This window comes from Hermetia illucens, chromosome 2 (assembly GCF_905115235.1).
Source record: "Hermetia illucens chromosome 2, iHerIll2.2.curated.20191125, whole genome shotgun sequence".
Lineage (NCBI taxonomy): Eukaryota > Metazoa > Arthropoda > Insecta > Diptera > Stratiomyidae > Hermetia > Hermetia illucens.
Window position 1 is genome coordinate 3,747,303 of NC_051850.1, and position 17,387 is coordinate 3,764,689.

The following is a 17,387-nucleotide window of genomic DNA, read 5'->3' on the forward strand; positions in this document are numbered from 1 at the left end:
GGAACATAATGTATAGCGGAGTGCTCGGCCTTCGCGTGGGAGGCAACATTGATTGGTTTTGCAGACGACCTGGCAGGACGACCAGGACGTGGAACTGTATGCAAGTGAAACCATTCATGCTATCAAAGCATGGCTCCAAATGGTGAAATTAAACCTGACGGAAGATAAGACAGAGGCGGTTCTTATTACCACTATCAAAATCCGGGTTGGTAATCACGAGGTCGTTTCAAACTCGATCATTAGATACCTGGGGGTGATCGATACCAAGTTGAGCTTCAAGGAGCACCGGTACTATGCCTGCGAAAAGGCAGCAAAGGGTAGCTCTAGCAAGAATGATGCCAAAGGCATGGAATCAGTTACTAGAAAGTAAAGCAATATACTATTATTAAATTTATTTGAACAGATATCCGTATGTAGGGTACGTCGGAGCATATAATGGCGGCCTCTTGATTTTTTTTTTCAGATTTTTCGGTTGGGTAGTTTCTGAGAATGTGTCCGTTAAAGAAATGATCACTTTCAACCCTCCGTACTCCCCACCTTTCCAACAGTTAAAGTACTAACCGAGACCTTTCATTTGATACCCCACATGATATAGTCATTGATGAAAAAAAAATTTACTCCCCCCTTTTGTATGTATGTATGGGACCCCCCCCCCGCCTTAAATTCGACGTAGAATTATGTAACTCGCTGTACGCATGAGCGTCCACTGTTCCCATATTTTCATCCAATTTGGTGTCAATCGCTACAACTTTCTCCGAGGAAAATGCGTGTGACAGATAGACAGACTGACAGACAGAAAACGATGGTCGCCATACCAACCCAAACCACGGAGAAGACATCTCTTCCCAAAAACGTCTTTGGCGAAGAACTCTTCCAAAGTGAAAAGGATATCTCGAAAATTCGGAACAAACGACAACGAGACCCAAATGAAGACAACATAGGAAGGACGGAAGCTTATCTGGTCATGCGGAAAATGTCACTAACAGCAATCGAAGACACTTGGACGAAAATAGGACTTAAGAAGAAGCTGGAAAACAGAGCCAGGCCGGACTCGAGCGAATTGACATACGCGGAAACCTTACGCAAGCTCAAAGCAGATGCCCCTTTGACTGATCTAAGTACAAATGTCACGCGGATAAAACAAACACAGAAAGGTGACCTGCTGTTCGAACTTGAAGCCGGTGACGATGGAGGTGAAGACCTACGAATGAAAATTGAGGTATCACCAGGTGAAGCTCCGGCTGTCAAAATGAGTAAGGATTCGGTGGTGATGGAATCCAAGGACTTGGATGAAATCGCCACAAAGTCTGAGATCTCTGAAGCTTAATGCGCTACGACTTAGGAAAGCGTACAATGACACGCAAATAGCGTTGATAAGTCTTCCTATCCGAACAGTATGAGAATCTGCAGAGCAGATTATGAACAACAGATAAAAACAGTAAGGCGGCACAGCTAGAATAGGTTCGCCACTTTTGGGGATGGGGATAATAAGTTCCTTTTTCCAAGATGAGGAAAGTAGCATTCTTTTAGGCTTTTGTTGAAAATTATGGATAGAAGAAGGCATAAACGTTGTTTGCAGTTAGCAGTGAGAAAGCCCATCGCGACCAAGTCCGATATTGGACTTCTGTGGAGCACCAGAAATGTTCAAACCAATATTCAAACCACCGTCTGTTGCTATCAGCCCTATCTTACCGCCTTAAGCCAAACCTGCTTGTTGAACGAGGTTGCCTCATTCGCGGGTTTCAGGAAATGGGATTTTCTTGTTTTGCATATTTCGAATATTGATGCGTTTTAATGAAGATCTGCATGCCACCACGTAGACGTAGTACAAGATGAAGAGTTGATTCCTTCTGGATATTGTAATCGGAAAGCGTACGTCCATCTTCCAATTGTTTGCCAGCGAAAATGAGACGTTGCTGATCTGGGGGAATTCCTTCCTTGTCTTGAATTTTAGCCTTAACGTTTTCAATAGTATCGGAAGGTTCGACTTCCAAAGTAATGGTCTTTCCGGTCAAATTCTTAACGAAGGTTTGCATACCACCACGTAGACGAAGTACCAAGTGGAGAGTAGACTCTTTCTGGATATTGTAGTCGGACAAAGTACGTCCATCCTCCAGTTGTTTTCCGGCAAAGATAAGACGTTGCTGATCTGGAGGAATTCCCTCCTTATCCTGAATCTTGGCCTTAACGTTTTCGATAGTATCAGATGGCTCCACTTCCAAAGTAATAGTTTTTCCAGTCAATGTCTTCACGAAAATTTGCATGCCACCACGTAGACGCAATACCAAGTGGAGAGTCGATTCCTTTTGGATGTTATAATCGGAAAGAGTGCGTCCATCTTCCAATTGTTTACCAGCGAAAATCAAACGTTGCTGATCTGGAGGAATTCCTTCCTTGTCTTGGATTTTTGCCTTAGCATTCTCAATGGTGTTGGAAGGTTCGACCTCTAAGGTAATAGTTTTTCCTGTTAGGGTCTTAACGAATATCTGCATACCTCCACGGAGACGAAGAACGAGATGAAGGGTCGACTCCTTTTGAATGTTATAATCGGAAAGAGTGCGTCCATCTTCCAATTGCTTGCCAGCGAAAATAAGACGTTGCTGATCTGGTGGGATTCCTTCCTTATCCTGAATTTTTGCTTTGACATTCTCGATAGTATCAGAAGGCTCAACCTCCAAGGTGATGGTTTTTCCTGTCAAGGTCTTAACGAAGATCTGCATACCACCACGGAGATGCAACACCAAGTGGAAAGTTGATTCTTTCTGAATATTGTAATCAATCGCGTTCAGATGCTTATCTTTAATCGGTACAAATCGGATTTTCTTCTTTGTTACTTTACTTATCACAATGTAATAAATATACTTTTACTTTTTCTAGGTGTGTTCACCGCGGCGGTTGGAAACAGAAGAGACCGACTTATTTCCATGCGGTCCTTACTGTCCCAACCAACGGCATTTTCCCACCGCTAATTCTCCACTCCCTTGGTGCGTTCTAAAATGAGTGAGTGGAGAGTTCCGCGCCATCTACCCGTCCGCATCCGCAACATCCGAAATAAATTTCAAATGCTGCAGATCCTGCCGCGCCACAATCTGCCCAGAACTGAACGATCTAAATACCTGGGGTCAATGCTTTTAGCCAATGGAGAACTGTCTTACAAAATTGTCTCACGCATTAACGCAACCTGAATGAAGTGGCGTTCCACAACTGGTGTTCTCTGTGATCGACGTATCAACGAACGTCTCAAATCTAAAATTTACTGCAATGTCGTCAGTCCTGTCACTCTCTATGGTTCTGAGTGTTAGCCGACTATAAAAGACAATGAACAGCGTCTTGCGGTAATGGAGACGAAGATGTTGCGTTGGACTAGTGGCGTGGCACGTTTTAATCACATACGAAATGAGGATATCCACTATCGAAATGGGGTTGCATCGATCGTGGAATAACTGCGAGAGAGGCGTCTTCGATTGTATGGTCACATAATTCCCGCTAATGAGAATTCACTTGCAAACATTGATCTGAACATCGATCGACAGTCGATGGTAAACGGCCGAAACAACGGTGGCTTGATAGGTTGGATGGGGATTTAAACGCTCCGAGATTGCATCCAGATCAGGCATTTGGTAGAGCCAAATGGCGAAACCGATCACGACAAGCCGACCCCGGCTGTGAACGGGTCAAAGGCTGAAAAAAAATAAGAAGAAGAAATAAAAAAAAAAATAAGGAGCGTTTCTTCTTGTTGACTGGAATTCTGTTAAGTCCGACTAAATTCAAGTTCTTGCTTCACTTAACGGGGGCTGCGACTATTTTAGGCTCTACCAATTTGATTGGCGAACTTCAGCCAGGAAATCCGGTTGAGAAGTTGTTTTGAAATTTGGTTCGTTCTTTGATGGTTCGATTGAATAGATTAGGTAATTGATGCATTAAGTTCGTCTTTAATCCTTTGTTCAAGGAAGTTTGTTTTTCTGGAAGGGAAGATGTTGTATGATAGGAGATGACAACAACTGATAGAAAAATATTGTAGGTAAAGACGGTTTACGGTTTCTTACCAAAGCGCAGGACACTCGTCAGACGGTGCCTCACCTTTGCCCCGGAGCAGCTTTGGCCTAAAATATAGGCGGATTTATGCTCAATGTAATTCTCAATCATGTCGTGTTCTGCGAATTAGATAAAGGAGCATTTAACATCTGCAAGCCGCTTCTGTCACGCTGCGCCCAGGGCAGAGGTGAGGCAGCATTTGACGAGTTGCGTCTGCCCTGGTAAGAGACCGTAAAGCTGTCTTCGCCTACTATATTTTTTGAATTTTGTGTACTAAGCCCTATACGAGGGGTCCGTGGACCAAAAATAGAGAGAGAAAGTTGCTCCTTATTTAGTCCGGTCCAACATCAAGTGAATGCGGACTTAGGACCTCTGAATTCTTAAACAAAATAATGATAACTCATAGCTTTGCCATCCAAATTTTCTTTCCATTCTGTAAAACTCCTCAGTATTTATTCACAAAGGAGCTATCGGAGCTCATTTGAGAGGCGTGAAAAAATATTATGAGCAATCAAATGACCGCCATCATTTTGATGAAAATATAAAAAGGCCCTCAATCCCTATCCACCGTTTGATCCTTAAAACTTGTCATTTCCATAAAAGCACATTTTCATTGTTTTATTCTTCCTTCATTATGCGCCCAGAGCACTTTTCCGCTTGAGAATATAAAACTGCACCCATTTCCCATCATCTTCATTCACTTCACCTGCTAGAAAATTATCTGGCAATCTTTAAACAATTTTCACATCAACTGTGCCTTTACCTTTTACCTTTACACCGCCATTGAATAAAATAAATTTCCACTGTATCCGCGGTGTAAACTTGAAAAATGCGAACCCACGGGAAAAATTCAAAGAAAACCATAATGTCCTGGAACTCCCCCCTTGATTGGCCTCTCTTAATGAGCTGTTCTACACAAAAAAAGCGGAAAATTCGTTCGGGAAAATGAGCATGGCATCATTGTGGTTTTCATTTGGTACAGTCGTCTCTGTGCGTAAAATTCTTTTTTACCGGGGGTAGGTCCTTTTTTGCATTTGAAAAGCTCCCAGTTTGAAATGATGGCTAAACAGAATTTTTTATGGGATATCTCCTTTTTTTTTCACGGGAGAGTGTAATTGATTTGAAAGCGATTAAATGAACAATCGAGGGAGGCGACGGGACGAGGGAGAATTATGTTCGCTTCTGTCTGGCTTAGAAAGGAAGGTCAGAAAACGTTTAGAAGCACATTTGGGGCTCAAATTTATCGCTGATGACAGGTAGATTTTCAGGAGGATTCCCGGGAAATCGATTTCTAGGATCAACTTAGAATGATTCAGGAAGGTGCAGGAAGGAAAATGTAAGAATACTTTTTTCTTGCGGCAGCTTTGAATGCTGATGAGTTCAGAGGGGGCCTTTGTAATATGAAAATAATCAATTACAGGAAATTCCATCATAAGCCAACATAAATTAAATTGCCGGTCAGAAAAAATACCTTGAATTATACTACAATAAGGGCTTGTCGAAACATCCCCTATTACCCTCGCAAGCCCTTAACCCTAGCGCTTGATTAGAGCTTAGTCGGCTTAATCGTCCAAACAGAGTCTAAGGAACTTTCCACAACACATTACATGCAGAGATACAAAATATCATAACCCGCAAGAGAGTCAAGAATAACCTGGCCTTCTGGATGGATAGGAAGTACCAACTCTATTGCCATGCATACCATTCAAGCTTGTCCACAGAATGAATTCACAGGATATGTGGATTATAGTAGTTGACGTCATAGAGTGTCATCGCAGGGTCATGTAGATTAGGGTGTATTTTTTTTTATGGATGGAGGTGGAAATCTTAGAAAGACGCTACTGCGCCAGGTTGCAGCAGTGCGTGGGATTCGCACCCACTAAAACCACCCCCACTCTTCTGCCCTTCCCCGCGGGACCACCGTGAAGTATTACTTCGCGGGGGAGGCTCTGGTTCGCTATACCAGCTCGTCCATGTCACGTCTCCGTCGCGCCTCCTTCCGAGCTCGATCCAACTCCAGAAGTTTTGTCTGCATCACGGCTACTGCCTCATTTACCGCCATCGAGTTTTCCTCCGACTTCAGCCCCTAAGATGCTGTTCAACCTCCTTTTCTGCTGCAGAAATCTGGGACAATGGAACATAAGGTGCTCTGGGTCCCAGGGTGTAGCACCACATTCAGGACAGTTGGGAGACTCGTCCAACTCGAAGCGATGCAAGTACTTCCTATAGCCACCGTGTCCCGTAAGGAACTGTGTCAGGTGGTAATTCAATTCTCCGTGCTTTCGGTCGAGCCATTTCTCGATACACGGGATCAATGTATGGATCCACCGTCCCTTGTCGGAGTTATCCCATTGTTGTTGCCACTTGCCACACAACTCAGCTTTGCATCGACCATCACCCCCAGGTATTTGACAACCGATTTTGAGACGACCTCACGATTACCAACCTGGATGGTAACCGTGTTGTTCTTCCTACGGTTGGTAATGAGGACCGCCTCCGTCTTTTCGTCCGCCAGGTCCAGCTTGGCCATTCGTAACCATGACTTGATGGTATGAATGGCTTCATTTGCATAAAGCTCCACGTCCTCGGGATGCTTTGCAATTGCAACTACTGCCAGGTCATCTGCAAAACCAATCAGCGTTGTCTCCTCCGGCACGCGAAGGCCAAGCACTCCATCGTACATTATGTTCCAAAGCAGCGGTCCTAATACAGAACCTTGAGGCACACCTGCTGTCACAATGTACTCCTTCGGGCCGTCATCCGTTTCGTACCAGAGAAGTCTGTCCGAAAAGTAACTCTCGATGAGCCGAGCCAAGTAGCTAGGAACACCCAGTTTGGCCAAAGCGCCCTTAATCTAGGCCCAGTTGGCTGAGTTAAAAGCATTTTTGACGTCCAGCGTCACCAGAGCACAGCATTTGCCCATGGCCATTGCATTTCGAGCCTATTCCACGACCTTTGCTACTGCATCAACCGTAGAACGGGCTCGCTGAAACCCATATTGCCGCTCTGAAAGACCACCCGCAAGTTCGATGAACGGGAGCAGTTTGTTGTATATCACCCTCTCCAACATCTTCCCCATGGTGTCTAAGAGACAAATAGGGCGATATGAAGAGGGCACGCCGAGTGGTTTTCGGGGCTTCGGTAGCAAGACCAGCTTCTGCCTCTTCCACTAGGCGGGAAACACTCCTTCCGCCATGCACGATTCGAATGCGCTTGCGAACCACCTTGGTCTGGCCTTGACCGCCACCTTCAGAGCCCTGTTCGGAATTCCGTTCAATCCCGGAGCCTTGCTGTCCCCAATACGTCTGCAGATTTCCCAAAGTTCCTCTTCGGTAACATCAGGGATCGAGAAGACGTCCTGATGAGCTGCCAGTTGGGGTTCTCTTTCGTCCTGCTCCTGCTGCGGGAAAAGAGTTGTAATTATTTGCAACAAGAGCCGTGGGCACGTCACTTGAGGTGATTTTCGCCCGCGGATCTTCTTCATTACAACTTGGTAGGCTGTGCCCCACGGATTCGTATTAGCCTCCATGCAGAGCTTCTGGTAGCATTCCCGCTTGCTTCTCCGAATGGCTTTCTTAAGTTTGCTTCACAGATCCCTGTATTCCTCCTCACGCTCCTGGTGCTCCAGCCTTCCCCTTGTCCTGTGGGAAAGTCTCCTCGCCCGGAGACAAGAGGATCTCAAGGCAGCGATCTCCGTGGTCCACCAGTAGTTTGGCCTCTTGCCGTGGTGCAAACGTCGTCGTGGCATCATAGCGTCGCATGCTTCGGTTACACGCTGAGACAGCTGTGTGACCCTTTCCACCGCTGTTCCATGCGGATTATGGGCTCCTTCCAATGCGGCCAGGAATGTTTCCTCCGATAGACCAGCCAACCGCCTTAGCCTTTCCACCTCCAGGGCGTCGTTGACTGGTTCCCCGGTTTCCAATGCGGAGGAAGATGGCCTGATTAGGGTGTATACGGAGATGCTAAGACGATCGTCTTTAACTTGAAATTAAATAGGCCTAACTCGGCCCAAATGAAAACCAAGCTTATGTTCCTTGTCGAAAATGAAAGGATAATTTTCTGGCGTGATGTTCCCCAGAATAAAATAATATGGTAACCGAAGATTCCTTATAATAGTCATTTCCATCTGACTTCAGACAAATTTTGGTTAACTAAAAGGATTTTTTTACGCTTAAGAGAATGATGGGAGAGTCGCAACCCCAGGGCCTCAGACCTTCTGTTATTCCCATTGACTATTCCCTAAAATTACTTTTCGAATGACATCCCGCCTGAATGAGCCTTTGGCGAATCTTAGCCCCTACTGCATAGGCAGAATGCGCAACGTTTCCAATAAGAGTCATCTTCGTCTGAGATCTGATAAAACCGGGCATCTGCATATGCATTGCAGGGTTTTCTCATCCTCTTCCTTGCATTGATTACATACGGCGGGGACAACCACCCCTAATTTTTCAGTAGACCAGTGTTTCATTGATAGCCCTACCAGGGTTTTCACTTCCTACCCCTGAGCCCGATCCGTCCTACATTACTGACTGATCGGTGAAGATTAATGAGCCTGGAATCTCAAAAGGCTTGTGGGTGCTTGTTGGTAATTTTTCTCTCTTCGTGATTACGACAGAGTATGTTTTCTCAAAGACAAATCGTAAACCATTTAATCAGCAGACCAAACCCACCTGATGTATACCAAGGGATTCCCAGATGGACACACGCACTGTATCCGTTGCCGTGAAAACCTCCAGGTCTTGCCTACGGCAGTCCTTTAGCACCAAAGCAATCTGCAGTATTTCTGACACTGTTCATGGAATATGTTGCTTCCATGTTAGCTCGCTTTCGAGACCTACCCTTAAATACTTGACTCTTTGCAACAGCTGAATTTCCAGAGCTTATACGGTAGGTAGCATGTAGCTTATATTTTACATTCCAAAGCCCATTCTCTAGATTGAGGACTACATCCGGCAATCGGGCTTGGGCTGAGATTTTGGATGCTGGCCTGGTTTTTGTATCGCTTTCTGTGCATCCTCGGCCTGTAAATGTAGGCTTACCTTCTTTGACAAGGATCCGCTCCAACTTCGAGATTGCCTCAAGTGAATTAGTCTCTTCGCAACAGCATCTCCGTGATGGTCGTTTATCCGACCTCATTCTATCCTTTATAACTAGCTTCTTTTCTTTATACCACCAACCACCCACCCAGCAGGTTAATCAGACTTCGGAGCTAGTTTGGGAAGCGCCCTTCACGCTCTCTTTTGTTCTGTCAAATCTGAGTTTCAGCATGGTGTGGTGTATTGAGTGGATAGCGCTCTTCAAAAGTATCTTTCAGACCAATTGTGATCATCTGGGTTGTATTCTCAGTTTCGGCAATGGACTGGATAGGCCTCCCAGGGATCGTGACTCGAGCGCTGAGTTCAGTCTCCCGCGGATTCAGAAATGGAGCATTTGGAGGTGAATCTATTCGCTCTGATCTGGGAATGTGATATTGTTTTATTCTCTCTACTCTCCAAAAGGAACTGTCATGTCAGGGTGTCGAAGACCTCCCGCCTGACAGCATTAAAGAAAGTAGGTTTATTACCTAAGTTAAGGATCTGTAGTGCGGTTTCTACCAAGTATTTTAACAATCTCAATACCCTCGCGTTGATGCAAGTACTCCCTCGAGCAGATGTCGTCATACCCTCCTATTATTACCATGCCCTTACTATTGGCACATTGGATAGTTCTACTTCGTCATCATCATGGGAAGAGCAGCAAACAATCTCCGTATTTCCCCCGCATGAAAGGGCAGAGTCTAGCACTTTTATTGACACACATCATGTTAGCATGTCAGAAGTTTTAACGCTTGATTTCACCACCAACCGTTCATGGATCTTGAATGACCGTTTTGAAGGTGCTGTGCGCTGCATGTCCCCTGCAATGACCTTAGTAGTTGACACTTTGTAATGCCGATCGCAAGCGCATAGTGAATTTGGTGAACCATGGGTTTCCGCGCCTTCTTGATTTCCAGTTGAGGACTGCCAATAGTATGGAAAGTTTCCAGCCAATTGGCTTTGTTTCTAGTTTTACTGCCTGGCAGCAGGCGGAGGTACTGAGGTCATTCTGGATACCAAGTTGTTCCACATTCCCAGCGCTATTACGCTCCTCATCTAGAAGCCAAGGAAAGCACCTCCTGATCGACCGCAGCTCAGAAACCCTCTCCAGGGTTAGTCGCGTACTCTTCTACATGGAGAGAGAGAGGGAGGAAGAAGTAGTACTGCCTGATCATTGTTTCATGGACCTAGGCGGCATATACTTGCCTACCCAAAGTAAAGCTTGATGCCTTGCCTTGATCTAATCCACATAGCTAGGAAGAATTTCCTCCTAAGCTAATCGCACTGCTCAGTATCATATCCGCGTGGATTAATGTGACCATAAAAGAATAATCCATTAGCCTCGGTAGCCTTGACTGCAATTGAAGACTTTTTTTTGTTTGGGGGTAGGGTAGGTGAATTCATTTACGCACACAGTGTTGGACTCCCGATTCGGTACGTCGTCGGACTACCAACTAAACACCTCCCCATCGTCAGAGAGCTAGCCTGGAACCGTTTGTCACATTACTTCGGGCCAGCCCCCGAACTCTCCCGCCTTGCGGAGCATTCAAATCAGGGAATTCCTTTCACCAACGGGAGGGGAGAGGAGGAAGGGAACTGTCAGTTCAAGGAACCCCCTGCCATCCGGCTCCTCCACCGGTCGAGTTCTATCTTCTTAGCAACGAGAAGGGCCCGAACGTAATGGGCAACACGGCTCCAGCTATCAGCAGTCCTCAGCATCTCTTCCACAATGTTGTCTGCAGAGAGATCCCCTGTGTTTAAATAGAGCTGCTGGCGAACCCCATCCCACCTTCCACAAGAAAAAAAAGTGTGGTGGGCATCGTCCACAACTCCATTGCAAAACACACAATCCGGAGAACGCGCCTTTCCAATCTTGTGCAGGTAAGACTGAAAACTTCCATACCCACTTAAAAATTGGGTAAGGAAATAGTTAATCTCACCATGCTTCCGATTCAGCCACGCACCTAAGTTGCCGATGAGCCGCGCAGTCCATCTGCCTCTAGTTTCATTTTGCCAAGAGAGCTGCCACTCGTCTAGAGTGTGTTGCCGTTCTTCGCGAGCAACCACCTCCATTGGCTCATCTCTCTTGCGCTTGTATATGGCCTGACGCTCCCTAGCAAGAAGGGCAACGGGGATAACTCTCGCGATCACCATCACGGCTGGTTCAGAGACAATGCGGTACGCAGACGCCACCGGTAAAGCTCCCCGTCTCTGTACTTGCGCGAGGCGTCTACGATATACCTCCTTGTTAAGAGCGCCAGCCCATACCTCTGCGCCGTAGAGCAGGGCAGACTGCGTTGAGCTCATCAGGAGACGTCGCCTACTAGACGTAGGACCCCCAATGTTTGCCATTAGCCTACTTAACGCCGAAACTCCAGCCGCAGCCTTGTTCGCTGCTGCTTGGATTTGCTCAGAAAAGCTGATCTTTGAGTCAAGAGTCAACCCGAGGTACTTTACCGCCGATTTTGACTCGATTATCGACTCGCCGAACGATATGGGACGCAGGGTGGGAATTCTCTTCTTAGTAAGGATGACTACTTCGGCTTTTTCCAGTGCAAGGTTGAAACCATGAGTAGTCATCCATCCGCTTACCCGTCGCATCCAGTAACAAGCGCTGCGACATCATCTGCGTAGCCGACCAGGCGCGACTCTTCTGGCATGTCGAGTTTAAGCAGACAGTCATAGGTAGCGTTCCAGAGGTCCGGCCCTAGGATGGATCCCTGTGCTACCTCCGATGTGACCTCCATCCACCTTTGACCCTCTAGTGTTTCATAGAGCAGGGAGCGGTTCCTCAGATAGTCCCTCAAAATCCGTAAAAGATAGTTCGGCACGTTGAAAGTATTGTCTAGTGTGCCTAGAATGTCTTTCCATCTTACGGAATGAAAGGCGTTTCTGACGTCAAGTGTTACGAGGAACACCACCCGTCGAGTTCGGCGGCTATGTGCCTCTGCTCGTCGAACGGCATCCACGACTTGCATGACAACATCAATTGTCGATCTCCCTGCTCTAAAACCAAACTGCCGAGGAGATGAATCTCCGGCAGCGCGTATTGCTTCAGCGAGTCTACTTCTGATGAGCTTTTCGAGCACTTTCCCAGCAGTGTCAAACATACATAGTGGGCGGTATGAAGACGGCAATACGGGGTTGCCTTCCCATTATGGATCAGCACAAGCCTTCCAACCTTCCAGCGAGCAGGGAAAATGCCCTCTTTCAGCGTTGAATGCGCCGAGCAGTAGGTCTGGCCGGTGTTGGAATACCAGTTTGTATACCTCTGCTGGAATACCATCGGGTCCTGGCGTCTTCTTGTTTTTCATAGAGAGGACTGCCTATTCCAACTCTTTTATAGAGAAAAGTGGAGAGTCCTCTATGCTCTCCGCGCCGACGTCATCATCCCGTACGGGGTGCGCAGGGAAGAGTGCCAATGCGTCCATCTGCTCGGCCTTAAGTGGACAGGGTTTCCGCAGAGCCCCGATTTTTCGGGTTACAAGTTTGTAACCCAGTCCCCACGGATCCCCATTCACCTCGTCGATCAGATCTTGCCAGCAGCGAGCTTTGCTCTTGTTTATTGCGCTGAGGAGTCTCCTTTTGGCTGATTTGTACTCCATCATTATGGTACATGCCTCCTCCCGGTCGCCTAGACGTTATGTTAAGCGGCGGAGTCTGTGACATTCCTTCCGGAGCTCTGCGATTTCCACTGTTCACCAATACATGGAAGGTTTGCCGCGCCTCGATGTCTTCCTGGGCATGGAGGCTCCGCAGACCGTCGTTATCAGGTTCATAACTGAATTTACGACAGTGTCAGCTGCGGCGCCACCGCCCCCAGGAGTACCCTTCAGCGTGGCCCCACCTGTTCCCAGAGTTTCGACAAACTTCCCGGTGTTCACTTTCGTGACGTCCCATGCACAGAAAGATCGCTGGGGTGGCGCACACCGAGAGTTTGTGTCCACCACTTCGAAAGCAATGTATTGGTGGTCACTTGCCGCAAATGAAGAGTTAGCCATTGCAGTCGAGCTGACTTTTTGCCTTTCTGGTTTGGAAGATCAAAGGGTCGCTGACGCTTCGGTTTGCTATTCTTTTCTCTTCAAACTTACCCCGATCTAGGGGCTGTGGTTTGGGCGGAGGCGTTTTGCTCGAAGGCTCTTTGCAAGAAGTAGGTTTGCTTGGAAACGATTTGCCAGAGGCAATGCTTTGCAAGCAGGTTTTTTTTTGCTGGAAAGCAGATGCCTACTCGTGAGTAAAGGTCGCCGTCAAGAGTCAAGTCGGATCTTCAGTTACGCCAGAATAGTTCGCAGTTGACCGGCTGCAAGAGCGCAGGTGGAATTCGGCCGGTGATCAATGATTTGGCTATCCGGTCGGCCGGGCTGGAGATAAGGCAAATCGGCACGAGTGTGTGTTGATGCCCCCTTTCAAGGATCGCCGCATAGGTCGATATGTTATTTTGCGAGATTTTAATACGCATCTCGATCACTCGCAAGCATTTTCTGTGAATGCCCAAACGCAAAAGTATCTCAATTTTGCGTCTCAACGCCTTTTAAGGACAGAGTTGAATAGATGGTGGTGTCCCGCTTGCCGGTACGTGGATGGTGTTTTCAGTCCAACAGGCGGTCGGGCAGACTGTTCGCTTTCTTCTTTGGCTTCGGCAGGTAGCGTTGTAGCGTTGATTAGAGCTCGATGTTAGTAGTGAAGATGCATGTTTCTGCTCGTCCTTTAAGGTCCCAATTAAAGCTAACCAATCTGACCAATCTATCATGCGTCTAATCCACTACCTTAAATCGCGCCTTCAATTCCGCGAGTTAGGTGAAAATACTTGAGCCCCTAATCAACTTAGCCGAAGGACCTGGTGCATTTCTTTGCCTAATCGATAGGCTTCTGTGCTATGAATCAGATGAAGGAACAAAATTATACCAAACGACATGTGGAGTTCCACAAGGGTCCGTCCTATGGCCTTACTTATTACCAAGCACTGCAAAGGCACGTTTATAAAGATCAAAGTTGGAAGACAAACAAGTTATTCCAAGCTTGCGTTCAAGTACTAAGGAGCAATGATTTACCAGAGGTTAAACTTCAAATCACATGTGGAGGATGCAGCAACCAAGGTATATAGCATCGGACCGCTGATTGCCAGAATTCTACCAAATATAGGTGGCCAAAGGCCGAGCCGTCGACATCTTATTTCGAAGGTGGTCAGTTTGATCTAATTGTATCCTGCCCCAGTGTGGGCAGATACACTGAAAACTACAACAGGCGATTGCAGCCATCGATGAGAAGCCTTGGCCGGAAGAATGAACGAGAGAAAACATGAATATTAACACACGCGCAGTATAAATTCTGATCCAGCCCCGCAACGTAATACCATATACGTGTCCGGCAGTGATAGTGGAAGGAGAAGGAGGTGGTTTTAGTAGATAAGAGTCCCACATAACCGTCTAACAACTAGTAAAAGCGGTAGCTTTCCACCTTCCATAGGCAAAAAAGACACCCAAACAGACAGACAGACATGATGAGCGAATCGCAATAGTGGTTGACAGTGCAGCAAAAGCGGCCTTTGGATACCTCTTTAGTGTCAAAAACTAGATTTTTGTTTCACCGAATATAGTCATGTGGGGTATCAAATGAAAGACATCGATTAGGGCATTTCAAATTCAGTTCAGGGAGGCCTTATGCCTGCCTAGAACGTAGGTGCAAATGCAAGCCGAGAGAGGACGGGGAGGAATCGGTTTTTAGGGGACTATCTTTTTAAATTTTGCTCCCGACTTTCCCTCTTTCAAGCTTTCGCTGTTCAAAATATCCAAGGCAATAAGCAACTATAATATAAACAATGGTATGATATTAATGATGTCCTTATGAGTTCGTATCAAAATTGGCTATCATCAGATTAAGGTCCATTGAACAGATAGCTCCATCATAGTCTTTCAGAAAAATATCCTTGCTCCGACGGTAAACGTCCTAGGGCAATAAAGAAAAAGTTAATTCAAAGCTCAATCATCCCCACGGATAAATTTCGTCCTTGCCATCAGTGGAAATTTCTTTCTTCCCAATTAATCCTTTGACAATGGTTCCGGCTACTCAATAGCGGCATTATACGGACCTTCTACAATTAAGAGTCCCATTTAAAACCCACCGGTGATGAGCAGGACCCCATTCAACTGTATCATTTCTCCTCGTCAGTTTTTTTCCCTGTCCTTGCTATTCTCAAAGGATGATTATAAACCTGAGCACTTACCAGAAATTCAGCAGCATCAGCATTCGCAATCTAAGCTTTCAAGGATATCCAAGCAAGTGTGTGCAGATACGGCAATTTCCATATTTAATGTCAGCTAAAAACCATTTGCGGTAAAAGAAAGGAATTAAGAATTATATTTGGGGATTAAGTACATAATGTGGGTATGTGTACGGAGTGGATTCGCTTATTGCAGATAATATTTCATGGACGCTTTAACTAGGCCATTAACATGCTGACGCTCGAACAGCCGCAAGGAGGCCATGTTGCTTGATTTAATTTCAGGAGATTTAATTAAGGTGGAGGAAAGAAAACAACTTTTAATGTTTTGGCTGCAGATAATGATGATAAATAGAGTGTTCCAGATTAGGGACTTTTTGGCAGATCATGTGGGCGAACTTAGACAGCATCTTCGAAAAGCTTGGGCATCATAATATGTAGTGAACCTAACCCGATTGGCCCAGCCATAGGCTCCTAATCTCAAAATCATGGATTGGGTTTCCAATTAGCCCGCCGTTTTTATTAAAACTGGGTGACTTGGGCCTTTGATTTTCCAGCATTGTCATACCCACAATCCTATCCGTTCAGGGCTGACATTATTGCAGTACCTATGGTATCAATATTAAATCCAAACATTTTAAGTCTGTTAGAAATGAACCCACGTTGGGCGCCGTAACTGCATATACGGTTCAGAAATTTTAATCAACCTTTTTGTTAAAATCTCAAAGATAGGGGAAAATGAGGCACAATCCGTAAATTTTGAAAACAGATTTGTAAGTCCCTCGAAACAAACATCCCCATAATTCATACCACCCAATTTCTATGCTTGGCACTGTCGAGGAAGTGCTTGAAAAGCTCATCAAAAGTAGACTCACTGAAGCAATACGCGTCGCCGGAGACTTATCCCCACGGCAATTCAGTTTTAGACCAGAGAGATCCGCAGTTGATGCTGTTATGCCAGCCGTGAATGCCGTCCGTCGAGTGGAGCCACATAGCCGCCGAATTCGACGGTTGGGGCTCCTCGTAACGCTTGACGTCAGAAACACCTTTATTTCCGTAAGATGGAAAGACATTCGAGGCACACTAGACAATACTTTCCACGTGCCGAACTATCTCTTACGGATATTGAGGGACTATCTGAGGAACCCCCGCTCTATGAACCGCTAGAGGTTCAGAGGGGGATGGAGGTCACGTCGGGGGTAGCGCAAGGAACCATTCTAGGGTCGGGCCTCTGGAACGCTTCCTATGATTGTCTACTTAAACTCTACATGCCAGAAGATTCGCGTCTGGTCGGTTATACAGATGATGTCGCGGCGCTTATTGATGGACGCACTGTCGAACAGGCGGAAAATAAATCTAGTATGTTGATGCGACGGGTAAGCGGATGTATGGCTACTTATGGTTTCAACCTTGCACTGGAAAACACTGAAGTAATCATCCTGACGTTCGGCTAGTTGTAATTGAGTCAAAACCAACTTTAAAGTACCTTGGACTGACTCTTGACTCAATGATGAGCTTGTTTGAACAAATCAAAGCAGCAGCAAACAAGGCTGCAGCTGGAGTTCCGGCCTTAAATAGGCTAATGGCAAATAGTGGGGGTCCTACGTCTAGTAGGCGGCGTTTGCTGGTGAATTCAACGCAGTCTGTCCTGCTCTACGGCGCAGTGCTATGGGCTGATGCTCTTCGCAAGGAGATATATCATAAGCGTCTCGTTCAAATACAGATACGGGGAGCTTTGCGGATAGCCTCCGCGTACCGCACTGTCTCTGAACCGTGATGGTGACCACGGAAGTGATCCCCATTGCCCTTCTTGCTAAGGAGCGCCAAGCCATATTCAAGCGCAAGCGAGAAGAGCCAGGGGAGGTGGCTGCTCGTGAAGAACGTCAACGCACCCTAGATTAGTGGCAACTCTCTTGGCAAAATGAAGATAGACCTCGACCGATGAAGGAGCTGGATAGTTTTTTTTTTTTTGTGGGGTAGGGTAGGTGAATGCATTTACGCACACAGTGTTGGACTCCCGATTCGGTACGTCGTCGGACTACCCCATCGTCAAA

At 46.3% G+C, this 17,387-nt stretch overlaps 2 protein-coding genes across 2 annotated transcripts in view; both read right to left on the reverse strand.

The window, feature by feature from the left end:
• LOC119649216 overlaps positions 1–17,387 on the reverse strand; it is a 156,044-nt gene that overhangs the window by 123,024 nt on the left and 15,633 nt on the right. The window lies entirely within an intron of this gene.
• LOC119647522 (polyubiquitin-B) lies at positions 1,743–2,771 on the reverse strand. Its single transcript, XM_038048492.1, has one exon. It carries the CDS (start codon positions 2,718–2,720, stop codon positions 1,743–1,745), a length of 978 nt encoding a protein of 325 aa, XP_037904420.1. The 5' UTR covers positions 2,721–2,771.

Excerpts from the sequence above, each read along its gene's own strand:
- LOC119647522 (XM_038048492.1), bottom strand. The coding sequence starts at position 2,720 with ATGCAGATCTTCGTTAAGACCTTGACAGGAAAAACCATCACCTTGGAG.